The 20,179-nt window shown below is 44.6% G+C and overlaps 1 protein-coding gene and 1 long non-coding RNA gene across 3 annotated transcripts in view; one reads left to right on the top strand and one right to left on the bottom strand.

The window, feature by feature from the left end:
- Nucleotides 1-16,673, bottom strand: part of LOC110204964 (IQ motif and SEC7 domain-containing protein 3-like) — a 318,964-nt gene extending 302,291 nt beyond the window's left edge. The window contains exon 1 of the mRNA XM_020981242.2: nucleotides 16,218-16,673. Within this exon, the coding sequence (XP_020836901.1) occupies nucleotides 16,218-16,501 (284 nt within the window). The 5' untranslated portion in view covers nucleotides 16,502-16,673. The remainder of the gene's footprint in view (nucleotides 1-16,217) is intronic.
- A 634-nt stretch (nucleotides 16,674-17,307) lies between these two features.
- LOC110204965 (uncharacterized) lies at nucleotides 17,308-18,747 on the top strand. Of its 2 annotated transcripts, none has more exons than XR_002323469.2 (3): nucleotides 17,308-17,397; nucleotides 17,966-18,313; nucleotides 18,416-18,747. It is a non-coding gene; the product is annotated as an uncharacterized LOC110204965 (long non-coding RNA). The 2 variants fall into 2 exon arrangements; XR_002323470.2 differs by lacking the exon at nucleotides 17,308-17,397 and adding an exon at nucleotides 17,501-17,708.
- The last annotated feature ends 1,432 nt before the right edge of the window (nucleotides 18,748-20,179 follow it).

A 20,179-nucleotide genomic window follows, 5' to 3' on the forward strand; every position in this document is an offset into this window, starting at 1 on the left:
ATACAGCTAGGAAGTGTCTGAGGCCAGATTTGAATTCAGGAAGATGAGTCTTCTTGACTCTGGGCCAATGCTGTATCCACTGCACAACCTGGCTGCTCCTTGTATACTGTATGTGTATATATGTACATATACATATATGTATATATATATACACACATATATACACATATACTATATATAATACACATACATATACTATACATAATACACATACATATACTATACATATATATACACACACACATATACTATACACATATATAGTATGTGTATTGTATATTGTATATAGGTGAGTATATATACATATATATGCATATGTATGTATGTATATATTATATTAATTCTATTCTATTCTATTCCACCAAATATCCTCAGTGAGATAGAGAGATGTAACAGAAGGAATGCTGGTCTTGAAATCAGGAGATGTGGGTTCCAGTCCTAGCACTGATGTTACCAGCTACATGCCATTGGAGAAATCATTCAACCATTCATCTGTAATTAACAGTCCTAGATGGTAGCCTGGGAACTTGAGAGGGTAAGTCACTTGCCCATGATCACACAGCTAGTACACATCAGAATTAGAACATAACCTTGGGACTTCCAACACTGAGGATGGTCCTCTATTCACTCTGGCAGATTGCCTCTCAAGAATTTTGCAAACCTTTTAAACAATGCTATATAAATGTGAACCATTACATGAGGCAATGTGAAACAGTGAAAAGCAATATTGAACTAGGACTCCAAAGATCTGACAGTCCTTGATCCGAAGCCTAACTTTATATGGTTAGTTGCCAAGTGAATTTGCTTCTCATTTCCCTCATCTGTACAATGAAGTATTGGATGAGGTTAGATCTAAGGCCCCTCTGGTTCTGACAACCTGTGATTCCACATAGGTAGAAATTAACATTCGTTTCCTACGCATATCCCTATGCAGAAGATCACACCTTCTCCCACAGGAGGAGATGGGCATTTTCAAGTGACTAGACCAGTTTGGCCCTCTACCTACAGAGACAGAGCTTGGCCAAAGCACAGCTGAGAAGAACCAAGCAGCCCTTTACACACCACTACAAAGGCGAAAATCTGAAGTCACAGCAAGCTCTCTGAGTCACTCTCATATGCTCCTGGAATCTGGAGGGCAGCAGGATAGCTAAATGAACTTAGTCATTCGTAGCAGCAGGCAGATAAAGCCACTTGTCACAAAGAGAGAAACTCAGTCTCAGTGACACCGTCAGCTCCAAAGTGGCCAAGAGATGCTGTGACATTTTCAACAAAAGAGAAAAAAAAAACCTATCCCTAGCAACTCTCGATGCCAGAGACCCACAAGCCAATCTAGGCATTAAACAAATAAGCTGGTGCCCCACTGTTTGTATTGGTGACTACGCATCAGGGAAGTGCCAACCTGAAGAAAGAAAAGATTCCCAGTATGGTTTGTGAAGCTAGAGCAGAATCTCAGTAATTGGGAGTCACTCAGGGAGCTGAGTCTGAGTTAGAGGAAAGAAAATTCTAGAATACTCATAGTACTGACTATTCACAAAGCTTTAGGCTAGGCACAGGGAGATAGAAAGACTAAAAAATGAAGCAGGCCATACCCTCAAAGAATTTACATTGTATTAGAAGCATGTGGATAAGTAAATACAAGGGAATCACTGCAACCATAGAATAATAATATCTACCACTTCAATGCTTGTGAATTTAACTCTCTCTGTCTGCCTCTTTCTGTTTCTGTCTCTATCTCTCTTTCTGTCTCTCTGTCTCTCTCTGTGTCTGTGTCTCTGTCTCTCTCTGTCTCTGTGTCTGTCTATCTGTCTCTGTCTCTCTGTCTCTCATTTTATCTTTGCAACTACTCTGTAAAGTAGCTTATCTTATTATTGCCATTTTATAAATGAGGAAATTGAGGTACAGATAAAGTAGATGACCACGGGCATATAGCTAATAAGTGTGACAGGCAAAAGTCAATCTCATATTTTTCTGATGAGATCCCCAATCTGAGACTGTATTCACTGGACCATTCAGCCACTTCATAGACTCACCGAATCTCAGAACACGATTTCTGGCTGGAACCTTGGGGATCACCGAACTCAACCCCTAGGTTTTAGAGGTGGAGAACCTTTGATTCATACAGGAAAAATGTCTAGCTCAGAGTCATATGTCCCCCTCCTCCCAGTGCCATGTCCTTTATATGTGATAAAATGCTATATAAACATGGGCTACAATTATTATTGTTATACTACATTCAATTAGCTGATTTTTATTGCACTAACCTCTTCCCAAACCACCTGTCTTATTATTGTTACATATTTATTCTCTCCTGACAAATTCCCAGTTTCACAATTATAAGGACAGCATTTACCCTGACAAGCTAAGTCTAGAGCTCTTTCCAAATAAATCTTAGGGATTCCTTAAAAAAAAAAAGCAACAAACAATTGCTGGATCAGCAGTCTGCACAATTTAATCTAAAACTCCATCCAAGTTATTCCAAAGAGCCACTCCAGTGCAGTCACATGCAAACCTGGCCAAAATGATGACTTCCTTTGCTTTAAAAGAGTGTATTTTAAAAGGCAGGGTAGCTTAGTATTATGAGGGCTAAGTTTAGGAGTCAGAGGGCCTGAGTTCAAATTGTGGCTCTAGTACTAATTCCCTAAGTAACCCTGATTCCTGAGTGACATTCCTCTATTCTGGCCTTCTGCTTCTTCATCTATAAAATGAAATAACTGAACTAGATCAGCAATTCTCACAATGTGGTCCATGGACCCCTGGGTTTCACATACCCTTTCGGGGAGTCTGAAAGGTCAAAACTATTTTCATAATAATACTTAAGATGTTATTTGCTTATTAAAATACTTATCTCTTTTCCAACTATATGTAATGTGAGGTCAGATTTTCTTCATATAGATAAAATTTGTTTAGTTAGCAGTTGATGGCATCACTATTAGTGATTACTTCACCTAAAACAACATAACACAACAGATTAAATGCAGAAGCAGATATGAGAATCCAGCCATCTTCTTTTAAGCCAGGCATTAAAGAGATTTGCAAAAAAATATAAAAAATAATGCCATTCTTCTCACTAATTTTTTTGTTTTGGAAAATATAGTTATTTTCCATAAAACATGCCATTTATGTTACCATGTAAAGAGTTTATTGCTTTTTGCAAATGAATAAATAAATATTTTGACAATATTGTTTTTATTTCTAATATAGCAAATACTGATAGATATAACACAAAAGCTCTTTGGGGTCCTCAATAATTTTTAAGAGAATGAAGGGATCCTGAAAACAAAAGGTTTGAGTACCTAGTTTAACCTCAAAGATCTCAAAAGTTTCCTTTTGTCTCTAAATCCAGTGAGGCTATGAAATTGCCACATGTACAATGCTTCCCTCCTGGCATCCAAATCTTCCCACATGTGAAGAATGCATAAATTAGGGAAGAGTAAATGAAAAATGAGGGGAGGGGAAAGAAAGGTCTTCATTTTATTTCACATGCATTACAACAAGACTTTTTTTCTAGATTTCAACCAGAAAGTTTTAAATATTATAATTTACCTAACTTGTCAGAATCCAAAGAGACTGCTTACAAAGAAATGTCCCTCCTCGTCTTCACATTGTCTTCACTATGTGTTAGTAAAAAAAAAAAATTAATCACCTATTACTGATGAATTCCTGGGAGGGAAATACATTTTATCCTCTCAAGGCAAGTTTTCAAGAAGAAACTGGAGCTAATTGTCGGCCAAGGGGCATCCTCTCTACTTATTGATCCTAAAAATTTAAGCGGGACAAATCATGGAGAACAATCGAGTTCAACCCCCTACCTTTTTTATGTTACAGAGGAGAAAATGTGAACCCAGAGAAGGGAAACTCTTTGCCCAAAGTCACATAACTAGTTAGTGATTGGGCTGCAATTGTCCTCTGACTTGAGATCCAGAGTCCTTCTGAGTCCTATTTTAGCACGTCCAATCAAGTCTTGTCAATACTAATTCTCTTCTATCCTTCTCCTCTCTATTCACGCACACAGCCCCCACCCTAATTCAGGCCCTCATGGCCTCTCCCCTCTTCCCACTTCCAGTATCTCTTGGCTCTCCTTGTGGTCTGACTTCTCCTTCTCGCTCTCCTTTGCTGGTCTACCAATCTTGCTCCCACCCACTAAGTGTAGGCTTCCCCAGAGGCAGATTCTGGCCTCCCAGTTTTTCTCCCTAAGTGATCTAATCAGCTTCTTAATCTAGCCAGATTCCTCTCAGATCTAAGTCTAGACCCAATCTCTCTCCTGAATTCCATTCCTCCTGCACATCTTCACCTGGATGATCCATAGGCATCTCAGACTCAACATGTCCAAAACAGAACCTTCCCCAGATCTAACATCCCTATTTCTGTTGAAAGTACTACCAGTCTTCTAGTTACTCAGGTTCCTAACTGTGGAATAATTTTTGACCCTTCCTTTTTCCCCACCCCTATATTAAATCTGATGCCAAGTTTTGTTGACCCTGTCTCCACAATGTATCTTCTTTAAGCTCACACAGCTACCACCATAGTTCAGGTCCTAATCACCTCTTAGACTATGGCAACAGACTCCTAATTGGTTTCCTGGCTTCCAGCTTCTCCCCTTTCTACTCCAATCTCCACACGGCTGCCAAATACAAAATCCTCAGTCTGGCAGTCAGTCTGCCTCCCACTACCTTTCCAACTCCCCTCCACAAAGACACATGAGTCAAACTGGTCTGCTGGCGACTCTCCGTGTGTGAAATTCCCTCTTCCAAATTCAAGCCTTTGCATGGGCTTTTCCTTATGCTTGAAATACTTGCCCTCATCAGCACTGCCTCTTGGGATCTCAAGCTATCCTCATGACTCAATTCAGATCTCTTATGTGAGATCTCCCCTGATTCTCCCACCCCAGTCATTAGTACTCAGTCCTGTCTAGCAAAATGACTTTATATTTACCTGTCTGTATATCAGTTCTATCGAGGACAACGCTGTAGCCATTTGGTGTGAGCGTTTACACTCTGGAAATTGGTAAACACTACAAATCTGAGCTTGTTTATCTTTTTGTTGATTGTCTAAACTTAAGAAAGTGATGGAGAAAATGTTAAGAATGCAGATTCAGTTTTACAATGTATCTTTCTTACATCCCCCGCCCCATTCCCAGAAAGATGTTAAATATTTGTTGGCTCATACCCTCCAGCAGAATGTAAGTTCCTTGATAGCAGGGACAGTTAATTTTGTCTTTGTAATCCTAGTACAGAATAGCTAGGTGGTGCAGTGGATAGAGGTCCTGAACTGGAGTCAGGAGGACTCATCTTCATGAGTTCAATTCTGGCTTCGGACACTTACTAGCTATATGACACTGGGCAAGTCACTTAACTCTGCCACAGTTTCCCCATCTGTAAAATGAACTGGAGAAAGAAATGACAAACTACTCGAGTGACTTTGCCAAGAAAACCCCAAATGGGGTCACAAAGTCAGACATGGCTGAAATGATTCAACAAAAACAATCCTAGTACTAGCAGAGTGCCTGGTGATTATTAAATGTATGTTAAATTGAGTTGCATGGAATCTAGGTGTAGGGAGATACCTATGGCTATCCAGATATATATGTGTGTGTGTGTGTGTGTGTGTGTGTGTGTGTGTGTGTGTGTGTGTGTGTATACATACATGTGGATATATAGAGTTCTTTCTGTTCCTAATTACCTGACTGCTAAACCCTGAGGCTGGGTGTCCCCATTCCCCATCCCCAACCTGGGCAATTAAGGACAGTGCACTGAATCAAGAAGAGCTGAGAAAGAACAATTCTCAAGAAATGAGTGTCCAAGGCCAAGGGAAGAGTGATAATAAAACCCTTCAGAGTTTAATTCTTTCAGAGATACACTGGATACAGGAAGAGGAGTGCAGAGGAGGGGAGTGTAGTGAAAGGAAGCAGGAAGAGCTGGACTATGAAAGTTAGAATGCACAAAGAAGGGATGGGGATGGGGAACTGGGGGGAAGAGAGTTTTGGGGGGGGTTTTTACTAATCAGCTAGGGTGTTCTGCCAGCATGAAAGGGGCCCATTTACCTAAATTAAATGTTTTAATTTCGTAACACAGTGAGCAGCCTCAAAGAACCCTGGATTTGAAGAAAGATGTGAATCAGAATCACAACCTGGCAACTTTGGAGCCATTGTAACCTTGAGTTCCAACTGTAACACTTAGCAGCTGTGTGACCTTGGGCAAGTTAACTAACCTTTCCTAGTCTCAGTTTCCTCATCTTTAAAGTAAATATAAATAGCACCTACCTCCCAGGATTGTTGTGAAGATCAAGTCAAAGGCAGCTGGATAGAAGAGTGCAATGGATAGAACACTGAGCCTGGAGTCAGGAAGACCTGAGTTCAAACCTAGCCTCAGATATTTACTTGGAATGTGATGCAAGGCAAGTCACTTAATTTCTGAATGCCTCAATTTCCTCAATCGTAATAATAAATATATAAATAATAAGCACCTGCCTCAGAAGGTTGTTTCAAGGATCAAATAAATGAGATATTTGCACGGTGCTTGCCTCATAGTAGGTGCTTAATAAATGCTTGTTTCCTTACTGGAAAATTTTATAAACTTTAAAGCACCACATAAATGACAGCTACTATTATCATTAATAATAAATACAGATAAATGGGGAAAATCACCTGAATTCTTTGTACCTCAATTTTCCCATCTGTAAAATGATCCTTCCCAGCTTCAATCCCATGATACTGTGATTCTTGGCCTCATCTATCGGCACTCACTTCGGCAGACAAAACCTCAATTCCCCTACACTTGAAGATCGATATTTGATTCAAAACATAGCTACTCAAATATTCCTCATTCAACAAACATAGTACAATGTAACACTGCACTTCTGGAAGGAGCACTGGACTTGGGATGCAAAGGCCTGGGTTCAAATCTTGCCATTGCCATGAACTGGGTAGTTATTGGGCAAGTCTTGTCATCTTCCCAAGCCACGGTTTCTTCATCTGTCAAATGGTTATAATAATACTCTCACCGTCCATGGTTATTACAAGGATCAAGATGAATCACAAAAGTTGAGTTGAAAGGGACCTTAAGATCTAATAAGATAATACAGATAAAGTGTTTGGTAACCTTGGCTCATGACCCAACAGAAAAGACAATGGGATTGGAGTCACAGGACATGAACTGGGAGCCTAAATCTGCTCCTTACCACCTATATGACTGAGCAAATCAATTCATGTGCCTGAGCCTCAGTTTCTTTCTCTTAAAAATGAGGAGCCTGGATTAGATGACCTCTAAGGTCCCTTCCGTTCTAAACCCCACAACCCTTATTATAATTATTACTATCATCCTGTACCTAGTGTCTTCACAGCACAGTGAATAAAGAGCTGGTCCTGGTGCCAGGAAGACCTGGAATGAAGTCTTGCCTCTGACCCATACTGGCTAAAGGATTCTGGACAAGTCACTTACTTTCTCAATGATCTAGGTGACCCTATAACAACTAGAAATCACATAGTAGATGCCAATCTGTCTTGGTAGAGGGTATTTCCTCAACTAGGAATGCCCCATATGAATGAAAACACAGGTCTAATCTTTATCCCTTATAAATCTGTACCCATAATTCAAAAGCTTTCAAAATCCTCACAATCATTAAATCACAATTCTAGTATTAAGTACTGTTCTTTAAAGAGTGAGCTACACACCTGATGGGTTCTTTACAGAGACCCTCCAATGTGTACCTTCATCTGAATGATGTCTATGGCTACCTTGACAACGTAAGCTCTTCTATGAAATCATTCCCTCCCAAGCTCACAATAGCTACTGGGTTTCCTCCCTAATTTATGCTCCATCTTTATCCTGAATGTCACCGAAGACCTAGGAATGGAGCTTGTTTGTTAACTAAACAGATATTTGCATTCCATTGGAATCCTCCCACAGGATGAGTCATAAATTTTGATCTTCAGAATATTCGACTCTTCTGAATTACTTGACAGTGCTTGAGGACTAGAAGAAAGAAGGAAGAGGGAACAAAGTCCACTCCAGACTATAAACAACTCCTTTAGATTGATGTTCAAATCTGCCTTGGAAGTAGCATGGAAGCACAGAAAGGGTTGCACTGTACAGAACCTCAGAGATCATTTTGGTCAGGGTCTAAAATATGTCTTGTCTTTCCACCTGAACTAAGTTTTTTTTTTTCAGCCAGAGGAAAAGTTTATTAGTGATAAATCACATTGACCCGGTGACACCTGTAAAGACGAGAGGGCATGAGAGGTTCTCAGCATCTGAATGAGGGCCAAGGTGGATCTTAAATGCTAAAGTAACTTTGGGTGGCCAGAGAAGGGGGTTGGGAAAAGGGTCTAGGTAAGAATTCTAATTGGGGAGGTCTGAGAGATTGAATAGACAATGGGAATAGACAATGGAGGGAACAGGAAGGCAGAAGTTTGAAAGGCATCTGCACAAAACCAAGGTGGGGCCAGGACTAAGTTTTTTTTTAAACAAAGAGCTGTCTCTCTCTCTGTCTCTCCCTCTCTCCCTCCCTCCCTCCCTCTTTTTCCCCCTCCCCTCTCCCCCCCTTTGTTTCTCTTTCCTCTATCTCCTCTTCAAAATGATGTTTGCTAATGATGAAGTTTTGGTGTTATTTCTCCACATTCCCTCTCCACCCATGTATCCTATGAATCAAAATCATCATCATCAACAACAATAATAGTGTGATATAATCCAAGGGCATCAAAGACAGAAGCAAAGGTCTCACATGTATGAAAATGTTTATGGCAGAATTTTTTTAAGTAATAAAGAACTAGGATGAAAGTGGGTTACCCATTGACTGAGAAAAGGCTGAACAAACTGTGATGTGAATGCAATGGAACTACTGTGATAAAAGAAATGATGCATAGAACAATTCGGAGAAACTTGGGAAGACTTAGATATCCTACTACAGAGTGAAGGATGCAGAACCAGAACAATTTAACCAATGTCCATGATGATGTAAAGGAAATCAACACTGCAAATATCAGAATTCTAGTTAACGGGAGGGCCAATTGTGATTCGAATGGGCTAATAGCGAGACGTGCCTCTGACCTCTTGACAGAGAGGTGGTAGAATATAGGTAAAGAATGTGGTACACATTTCCAGAGATGCCCAGTGTCGATTTGTTTTACTTTAATCACACTTCCTTACGAGTGAAGAGGTTTCTTCTGGGGGGTAAGGGAGTTGGCATTTGGAAGTGACAGTTCTGTATTTTAAAAGACTATCAATGAAACACTTACTTTAAAAGAAAAAGAAATTAGCAAATTCTGGCTTTTCTCCAAGTCTATGGGAATGAACCCAGATGCAGGAGACATAACAAAATTAAAAGGTTTGCCTGGGAGTTTGTCTAGTTTCCTCAAAGGAGATAATGTATGAAAAGTGTTACGTGAATGTTAGTTATTATTATTGCCTAAGAGAAATTTTGTAGACTCATAGAATATTATTGCTTGCCAGGGCCCTTAAAGATAACTTAGTTTAACTCCCTCACTTTTCCAAAATGGAAACTGAGGTTCAGAGAGGTGAAGGATTGACAAAAGCTGAGCCAAAATGTTCTTGCCTGTCACCTAGTCCAATGCCCCAGGCTCATTTCCTGTTCAGCCATCAGGGGCCATGATGGTACCAGTTTAGTCCATCACAACTCTGCCTTTCAGGTTTTTGGCTTTTTCGAGGTTACCTTTGCTCAACTTTCAGAACAAAGTTACTAAATACACCAAGGATCTGATCTGCCTTTGAGGTTACTTCCTTGTTAGTTCATGTAAAAGCTAATGAAAGAGAAATGCACCCCTAAAGGGAGCCCTGGAGTTGGGAGATCTACTTCTTACTCCTCTAGGAAGATGATCTTCTTCTTCTTCTTTTTTTAAAGTGGATTTGCCATATCTACAAATTTCCAGTTGACCCAGTAATTTCTCTTTCACAGGAATGCTTCTCCCAAGGAATGTCAGTGGATGGTCTATGAACCATGCTAAGAATGGAATGAGACAATGAAAAGCTACATATTAGTTGGACTTCTCCATAAGGACACTGTGGTCCCAAAAAGTTGTGGATTTTGCCTATTCATAAGAAACTGGATAAGGATTGTTTTTATTTGCATTTATATCACCAGTGCCTAAGTTAGTCCTTAGCACATAAGAGGCATTGAAAGCTTGTTAACTGATTGCTCCTGGATTAAGAGCCTTGAAATATAGGAAGTTAAGTGAGTAAAAAAAAAATCTAACTTTTCAAACCCTCCTTCCATTCTTACCCTAAGATGAGATCACTATCTCACTATCTATAGCCCCAGGAGGGACATTTCCCCCTCTACAATCTTTAACACAAACAGGAATCTGAGGAATGACTACACAGGAACCTGTGGCCTCTTAACCAAAAACTGTTGTTTGGATTCAGTCAAACGCCCCGCTTAAAGACGTAGAGGGCCACATGTGGCCTCTCCACAGGTTCCCCAGCCCTGGACCACACCATTGGATCCAACTAGGCAATTCATATTTACTCCTACAATGACAATTCTCCTAAGGAAGGGTGGAGAGAGTATACATATTCAGAATTGGCATTAAGTAGTGACTTCTGATCATCTTGCTAAGTCATCAAAGGAAGGGTGAATTCAGACACCATCCATGGTGAATGTTCTTATTACCCTCATGAAGGTTAGGTACAGATGTTCTTGCAATGGAGGGAGACATGGACCTCAGTTCTCTTCTTGGCTATGTAGTTTGGTTGTACTGTAACAATCTTATTAGGTTGTACTATACCGAACTTTATCAATCATAAACTGGTCTGTAGAAGCATATCTCAGTCATCTCGTAGATGGGAGATGGGGCAGTGCTTATGGTATTCAGTCAACCCAACTAGATGGTAAGCACTTTAGGGGAAGGGGTCTTGCCTTCTATTCATTTCGTCCTCCCTCACAGCTTCTAGTACTAGGCTCTATACACAATAATCATTCAACGTTGTTGATGAACTCAACTAAGGAATCTGGTTACTTTGAACTTCCAGGGTAGTAAGATGATTGGATCATTATATTTTGAGGTAGAAGGAACCTTAGAGATCATCTAATCTGACTCATTTTTCAAATAAGGAAGTTGGATCACATTCTGCAACACTTCATTAAAGTATATATGGACAAAAAACATGTGACATGTATATCAATTGCAATTTAAAAAACTCATCTTGCTCATTCACCAAGATGCCTAGTGTTTAGAGCTCAATTATCAGATCATTGGCTTTAGCCAAAATCCCATTTGTTAGTATTTATTAGTAGTAGTAAAAATAGCTGCCATTTCTACAGGTTTTTAAGGTTTGTAAAGCACTTTCCTGTCTTAGCTCCTTTGATCATCACAAGAAGTCAGAGAGATAGGTGCTAGGCTGTTTTTTTTTTTTAATGCTCATTTTAAAAATGAGGAAACTGAGACTCATTGAAGTTCTGTTACTTGCCCAAAGTCACATAGCTGGGAAGTGTCAGGAGTGAAACTGGAACTCAGGTCTCTTGTGATTCCAAGTCCAACACTCTACTCCAGCACTGGAGCAATGGTGGATGCTTCAAACCATCAGTACAGCAAGCCAGGAGGCAAAGGATCTTAATAGTCAATCAGGGTGCAGGGCATAGCCTCTCATCCAAGTCCATTTGTTGCAAGAACTCTTCAGGAATACCTGGCTTGGAGGCAAAACACTAGGGGTCTAGCCTGGGGCTCAGTTGTTGCTGTCCAACTCTTGACAGTTTCCCAGAAGCTGAAGGCTCAGTATCGTGAATTTTAGGGGGGCCTTTCAGCAGTGAGATGTTAAATGAAACAGAACCACTGGAAATGAGACTAGTGCTTTTTTTCCCCTTGATGAGCACCAATTGTTATTGTTAATATACTGGTTCATTACACCTCATAGAAAACCTGACAATAAACTAGCAGCCGAATTTTCTTTATTCTAAGCCTGATTTTATCATCATTGGCTGTTGCTGAGCCAAGTGAAGCAGGCTACAGTCTGGGGGACTCAATGGATTCCCAGGTTGCTTCAGAAATGCAATGTTTGTGGAAAAAAAAAGAAACGCAATTTTCACATCTCCCCACCCCTAGTCCTAGCCTCACCAGGGGCAAAATATCTGGACTAAATATGGTAAAAGCAATTAGTTATTGATGATAACAGATATAAATTCTATTTGGAAATTATTGACTCCTTTTCCTCAGCAAAGTTGGCCACTTGGTTACCAAGGGTGATTTTTGAAGAAAAATCGATCCCTGAAGATTGCATTGCGAGGCATTTGCCGACCAACATGTGTCACTGTTTCCTATGAAAACAAAAAAGGTGGTTTTCCTGTAATGCCGATTTCATCTCCTGGGCAGGCTCTAAGCAACTAGGAACTTAGTTTTTTTTTCTTCTGGAAATCCTATTTTTTTTTCATCTGGAAATCCTATTTTTTTTTCATCTGGCAGTATGGAGAAAGGGCCTTGGGCACACAAAGGTGCCTGCCAATCTCTCTGGAGGCTATAGAAGGTAGGTTGTGAAAAGGGTTATGGGAAAGGGCTGAGAAGAAGCAAAAGTACCCACCCAGGAGAGTGATGACCTCTGCACTGCTCTGCTAAGTATTTCTCCATGTGGTAACAAGTTCTTCCTACATGAAGGTCAGGAACCTACTACTTTTTTTTCACAGATTTTTCTTTCCAGTGTCCTGGCTCCCTTGATTAACAGAGGGTTTTGCTCTCTATCCCACCTTCACTAGGAGTTACAACACTCTATGAAATGCCACAATATATGACAAACAGAGATGTCCCTCCTAATAGCTTATCTGAACACATGCCATCCCTTCCTTGAGAGCAGGTGTGATTCCTGGTCGGATTTAAGGTAACTTAGGGGTAGGTGTCCTTTCCTGCATCAGAGCCTTCCTGTGCTTAATCAAAATAAGCCAGAACTGGCTCCCTATCCTCTAGATCTGGCTTGATAAGAAAGATTGAGGGAAAGGGAAGAAAGTGGGGAGTGGAATTAATAAAAACAGCAACAATATCTCCTATTTACATTTCACTTTAAGTTTTACAAAATGCTTTCCTGAGGTGAATAGGTGCAATTATTATTACCCCTAATTTACATAAAGAGAAACTGAGGCATGGTCTTCTGCCTCCATGACCCACACTTGAAGCACTCCACCTTGAGGCAGCATGGTGATGTGGAAAAAGCCCTGAATTAGGAGTTGGGAGGCCTTGGTTCTGGTTTGGATCTGCCAATACAACATAACACTGGTCTGGTCACATATTCTCTGTGTGTTTCTCTGTTTTCTCATGTGTAAAATAAGGAGATAGGACATGTTGTTCACTCCTTTCAGTCATGTCTGACACTGTGACTCTTCTGGGGTTTTCTTGGCAAAGATACTGGAGTAGTTTGCCATTTCCTTCTCCAGTTCATTTTAGAGATGAGGAAACTGAGGCAAACAGGGTTAAGTGATTTGCCCAGGATCATACAGCTAGTAAGTGTCTGAGGCCAGATTTGAACTCGGGTCTTCTTGACTCCAGGCCTGGCATTTTATCCACATGGCCTAGGTGATTTCTAAAGGCCCTTCCAGTACCTAAATTCTAGGATTCTTACTCTGTCATCTCTCAGGTGACTGAATCAAGCTTAGAAAGAAGTATTTGGAAGGAAATGTGGTCTTCTCCAAGTTCCTATAACCTCTCAGAAAGTAGTTTCTTTCCTGGAAAAATCTGCTCAGAGATCTTGAGCCTGAAGGAAACTTCTTCAGTGAGAGTGCCTCTCTTGGAGGAGTCACCTAATCACCTCACCTCCACCTCAGGCTCCCCCCTCCAGCTCTTGTGTTTCCCCCTGTCTCAGCTCCCATCTCAGCTAGCTGAGGAGTTGGGCCCACACTGTTTCACTTGACATAAAGAAAGATTGAGGCACAGCAAAAGTCTGTCTGGGCTGGGGCAAGCTGAGGTCTTACCTCAAGGATCTCTGTCCCCAACTCAGAAGGAAGCATGGGTGGCAGCCCCCCCTCTAAGAACTCAGGCCTGAGGAATAATTACAGGCTTTAGGGTACTGAAGCATGAGAACCCAATTCCTTTTAAAAACTACAGGGGGAAGAACCAGAATGGAGGAAAAGGAAATAATTCAGACTAGGATTTCAGCACTAGCAAGAAGAAAATGGGAAGCAATGGAGGGAAAGATCACTGCTTTGTAGACATAGAGCCATGTAACAAGAACTGGGCAGTAGGCTGGAAGGTCCTAAGCTCCTTGCTAAACTGGAAGCTGGGTGTCAAGGAGAATACAGGGATAGTTTCTGTCCCATCCATCCTTCATTTCTTTTTAAATCTGTCCCAAGTAATAACAGGAACTTGGTGCTGAGAAGGGAAAGAAAAGAAAGAGAAAAAGAAGAAGAAAGCCTGGCAGAAGGGAAGAACTCTGGTGGCCCCACACAAAGTGAGTAAAGGGCTCCACATTTCAGGATCAAGTATGGCTCTGTTCTCCTAACTGCTTTGGGCTAGGCCCATATTACTCAGGGAAGGGGATTGCATCTCTAGTCCTACCTGACTTTCCCAGACCTTAGCCAGCCTGATTCCTGGTTCTCACTTGCTCCAATACAAGAGGAAGGTCTCACTGAAGAAGATCTGGCATTGAATTATGGCAGGAGTTTTGTCCAGCCTCAGGCTCGGCCTAGGAGTGCTAAGGAGAATGGGCAAGGAGGCAGAGAAATAGTTGCTGCAGCTATAGGAACCAAGAAATTGAGGTGGGGGAGGTGGGAGATGAGGTGAGAGGCTACACCAGGACTTGCTTTGGAATTCAGCTCTTCTGCTGTTATTTCTACACGCCAAGGGGGCCCAACCAGGACAGATTGCTTGCCTCGGGAAACGGCAGTCATTTTGCGTTCTGAATACACACACACACACACACACACACACACACACACACACACACACACACACACACACACCCCTCTCGATTTCTGAGTGACAGCAAACCTGGTCTCAGTCTCGGATTAGGAAGCGCTCTTGGTTCGGGGAAACAGAAGAAAAACCAATACCCTTGACTTTCAGTGGGGTAGTAGAGTGTAGACTGGACGCCAGGAAAGAAGGAGGTTTGGGACAAAGCTGTGGCCTCAGCACGCAGTCCCCTAGGACCTTCAGAGAAGGGGGATAACGCTTGTAAATCCCCTTTCCATTCTCAGTTTACCAGAGAGGGGTGACTTATCCCGGCAGTCAGTGGTGGGGTGGAGGGATGAAGGTGCAATAAGGTCTTTGACTGTGGAGTGAGGGGCAGGGGCTCTTTCCTCAGCCTAGATCCAGGCTGTTTTCTGATAACAGCAACCCCGTAGTACACGAAAAGATTAACCTGGCCAGGTGGGGTCTGGAGAGTTGGAAGGTTGCAGACCCACTCACCGCCCCCCCCAAAACACCTCGCCCAATATCAGAGAGGTAGCAGACAAGGAGTGTTGGAGAAGTGGCCTTGGCTTAGTGTTAATGGAACAGAACAGAAGCACTCTGCCGACTCTTAAGGGGAAAGAGGTACTGGGACCTGTCCAATCAACTTACCTTTCTCTACTCCACCCCTCCCCCTCAACGCAGAAGGGCTCTTCAAGACAACCTGGGTACCAAGACAGTCCACGCCAGTAGCGTTAGAAATTTGGGGCATGTACAGTATTTTGGGAGAAGGAGGAAAAATCTCAACTCCCTCCAGCTGAATTCCAGACCAGCCCCTGGAGAGTCACGCACCCAAAATCCCACCTGGGTAGGCAATATGAGTGGGGGCGGGGGAGTGGGGAGAGAGAGAGAGCCACCACAGACACAAAAACACCTCCTTCTCCCAGCCCATCCTCAACCCTGTCCTTCCACATCTCCATCTTCACCCTACCGAGGAAAAAGGATCTTGGTACGTTCCCTTCACAACCCGCCCGCCGAGGCTGGGGAGCGAGCTCCGAGATCAGTCGGGACAGCAACCCTCTTTGTCTGGTACAACCAAGGGAGGAATCTCAGGATTCCCCAAAAGTCTCTCATCTCTTTGCCCCAAATCGCTAATCTAGCCCATTAATGCCTCTCATGCCTCGTCACCTTCTCCATCCTGTGCAAATACTCTGGACAAATCTCAGAACCCTCTGCTAACTTCGCGGGCGCAAACTCTCCGGTGCGCCACCCGGGCGGTGGAGTGGCGACCATGAGCGCCTCTCGGCCTCCTCCCTCCACCATCCCGCCGCCGCCCTGCCCCGCAAACCCAGGCGCCGACCTCCCTGGTGCCCGTGGTCGCGCAGGTCCCAGCCCCGCTTACTTTTCGTGGCGGACGTTCTCCAGGATGGCCCCAAGGGGCGGCGCGGGAGGGTGCGATGAAGGGGGTCCGGGCTGTGTTGTGGCCCCGAGGCGGCAGGAGGCCAGGTGCCGCTGGTGCTCGTCCTGCAGGCAGGCGTTTTCTCGGTACAGCCGCGCCACTTGCTGCTCCAGCTCCTCGATCCGCCGCCGCTGCCGCTCCAGCAGCTCCTGCTGCGCCTCGATGATTCGGTTCAGCTCCTTCAGATACTCCGCCGCCTTGCTCGGGTTCTCCACGGGGCTCTCCATGGCCTCGCCGCCGCCGCCCCACCCCTCCTGCACTGACTGCCCAGGGGCCAGAGGGTTGGCGGAAGGCTTGGGACTTGGGGCGGGCGAGCCACTAGGGGCTAGGCGGTTCTCCACCTTCTGCCCTCGGGGAGGGAGGCCACGCGTCGGGGAGCTAGAAGGAACTTGCGGGGGGTGGAGGTGGAGAGGACTGAGGAGAGGAGAGTCCAGCCTGGGCTAAAGCCGCCCCTCCCCAGGGGAGCCCTCCGGTTGCCCTGGCTGTCCCTCAAGCTAGGGCGCTCAGGGGCCGGGGCGGCGGCAGGGGCGGCGGCGAAGGCGCCAGGGCGCTGGGGCTCTGGCTCCGGCTCCGGGCCGCCATTGCTCGACGCTGAGCTTCGGTCCCTTGGTCCAGGGAGGAGGCAACTACTGCTGCTGCCTCCGCCGCGGCGGTAGGGAGGGAGGAGTCCGGCTGCGCGGCTCGCTCCCCGCCCGCCTGCCCGCGGCTCCGCTCTTCAGCGCGCTCGCTCCTTCGCCCCTCTCTCCTCTCCCACTGGCTTCCTTCCTTCCTTCTTCCTTCCTCCTCCCGGAGACTGGGGCTAAGCGCCTAGCCTGCAGAAGCCCCCATCAAGGCAACACCACTGCCTGTGCTGCTGCTGCTGCTGCTGCTACTGCCGCCGCCGCTGCAGGCAGCCCCGGGAGCGGCGTGAGCCTGTCAGCGGGAGTGGGACATAGGGGGCAGCGAAGAGCGAGGCGGAGGCAGAAGGAGCTCCAGACCGGACCGTCGCGTGCACCCACCGCGGCCAGCAGCGCCCGGAACGCGTCGCCGCCGCCGCTGGCTCTTCCACCTGGCGCGGAGTGGAGTTTTGCAAAGTGCCAGTTTCTGTATCTGTGGGTGTGAGGGCGAGAGGTGGATAGCGAATGTGAGTGTGGAGAGCGAGAAAGCGAGTGTATGTATGTATCTGTGTGTGCGCGCACGAGCGTGTGTGGTTTGATATGTGTCTGTATGTGTGCGCGCCTGTGTGTGTGTGTGTGTGTGTGTGTGTGTGTGTGTGTGTGTGTGTGCGCGCGCGCGCCGTCCCTCCCCCGCCCGCCGCTGCCCGGTCTAGCTAGAGACCCGGGCAAGAGCCTAGGGCCCCAGGATCGGGACGGTTTTGTCAGCAGCGCCACCAGTCCCAGCGCTGCGCACCTTTCCCGGGCCTGGGGGTCAAGACTCGGGCGGGACCCTCTCTGGGTAGCGTCACAGCAGCCCGGCGGGAGCAAAGACCTGGGGTCGGGGGAGGGAATAGGGCGGGCAGCTGGGGTCCCAGATTTCTTTCTCACTCCCTGGGGCGGTCAGTAATCAGGCCAAGGTTGGAAACCGGGAAAGGCTGAGCTTTCAGCCTGGTAGGCTGGGCAACTCCTACTGGACAGGAGGTGGGGCGGGGTGGGGCAGCGCCCTGGGACCGAGATATTCTCCTCCCTCGAGACTCCAGTGTTTGTGTCTTTCAGCTTTCGGACAGCGCCTGGGGCCTGCTCCTGGGGCCTGGAAAGGACTAAGTGAAGGAAGGCATGCTGCGGGACCAGGGAGAAAGGACCACCAGAGAGGGAGCCGAGCTGTGAGTCTGGAAAGATTTAACACTCCAACCCTGGCAGTCTACTATCGTGGCATTCTGCTTAGCTCCCCTTCAGCCAACCCCAAAGCCTTGGGCTGCTCAAGGAGAGAGAGAGAGAGAGAGAGAGAGAGAGAGAGAGAGAGAGAGAGAGAGAGAGAGAGAGAGAGAGAGAGCGCGAGCGTGCGCAGCCTGGATCTGCCTTAACCAAAGGACCTATTTTCCTCCAACTAGCTGGAAACAAAAGGTGAGAAGACGCTAGAGAGTCTGGAATAGTACTAGTTTACATTTGTCTAGTGTTTTTACACTAGAGGTAGGTACAACAACAGTTATTATCTCCATTTTACAGATGGGAAAACTGAGGCTCAGTAGGCCTAGGAGCTTGTCACATAGTAAGTGGAAAGGATGGACTTCAAACCCAGATTTCCAGCTCCAAGTTCAGTGATATTTCTGGACTACAACAGGTTGCCTATCAAGGTCTGACCAGCAGGAAGTGTGTCATGTTTGGACCTCGGGGTTTCTTCACTCTGTCCCCATCCTCTTGATGCAGGAATCCAGCAAGCAGCCCTCACATAGGGCTCCATTGCCATATGACCCAGAGCATCATCTCTCTAGGACTCAACTGAATCCTCTGGAGATAATTCCAGACGCGACAGAGAATAAATCCCTGTTTGAGACTTGTGGCATTTCCTTTCAGTCCTGTGTTTTTTTGCTCCTCATACTATCTTCTCTCTTCCCACCCCAAGACTCATAAATCAGACTTGATTTATTTATTATCAGATTTGAGTGTGAACACAGAGAAATAAGGCACTGGCTCCTCTCCCTCCCAATCTGAGACTTGGGAGGTGAAGGATGAAAAAAAGGTAGGAGATCTGCCCTTTCCAATCCCTTCCTCCCAGGCACCACCTAATCTCATGAGCAGAGAAGAAACCAGCAGGGAATGAATCACGATGCCTCTGTGACAATTAGAATTAAGCATAAGGTGGCTTTTGTAGCCAGTGGGTGTTTGAATGTCTTCAAGTTTTATGACCCATTTCCCAGTTCACTCCCCCTTCCCCACGATCAGACATTTCAGTCCCTCCACCCCTTTGGGCAATGGGAAAGGTGAGGGAAGTGGTAATGAAGAAAGAATCCAAGGCTCACCATCTGCCTCCTGCCTAACTGATTTTCCTTGACCTCCATTATAGTCATTCTGTTGTGTTCCAATTATTTCCAGATTCCCCAGGGTTTTAGGTAAAAAGCAAAACTGACCTAACAGGAAGCCAAACAAATCACCTTTCCTTTTGCCATCCCACCCTCACTCTCACCTTCACCCTTTACATCCAAAGTTTATCTTCTTAAGAAGGAAAGAGCTTTCTTGGGCACTAGGAAGAAACAAACATGGATAGGAGTTGGCTTTGGGGTTTTAATAACGCCAGTTAATATTTATAAACTATAGACTTAGAACAGCCATCACTGTTGCTAACAGCCAAATGCTAGCAACTATCCTCAGCAAGGGGAAAAAAAGAGTTGGATATCCTGTTTACAATTCTAGTTTGATTTGTTAACATGAGTCAGACCCTATGCTTTGATTACAGGTGCCATTAGAGTATTGACTGAGCCTGGGGTCCCTGCTGTGAATCAATACCAACCAGTTTTGATTAATGACTCATTGTCAACCAAGAAAGAGGTCTCTCTGTATGACACAGTGCCTCATCCTTGGTTCTGTCCTCTTCCATGTTTTTACTAATAATTTGGAGGAATATATGGGAGGCTTTCTTGTCAAATGTGTGCATATTTATATGAAATTCTTTCAAAACTTCCAAAAGAGGGGAGGGAGGTAATGTGCCAATTGGCAGAGTCAAAAAAATTATTTTGACACGAAGAGATGATGGGTCACTAGGAAAATGAACAGGGATAAAGGTAAAATCCACTATTTAGGTTCAAAAAAATCAATTGCTCAATTGTAGGATGGGGAGACTTAACTTGTTCCTAGTTCACAAGAAAAACTCCTGGAGACTTAACCATAAGCTTAGTATGCACCAACAGTAACATAGATTTTTTTAAAAAAGGCTAATAAAATCTTACTTCACAAGATATCTTTCCTTTAAGTTAAATATTCTTTCTATCAGTG

Source organism: Phascolarctos cinereus, unplaced genomic scaffold, assembly GCF_003287225.1.
Source record: "Phascolarctos cinereus isolate Bilbo 61053 unplaced genomic scaffold, phaCin_HiC Scaffold_4;HRSCAF=312, whole genome shotgun sequence".
NCBI lineage: Eukaryota > Metazoa > Chordata > Mammalia > Diprotodontia > Phascolarctidae > Phascolarctos > Phascolarctos cinereus.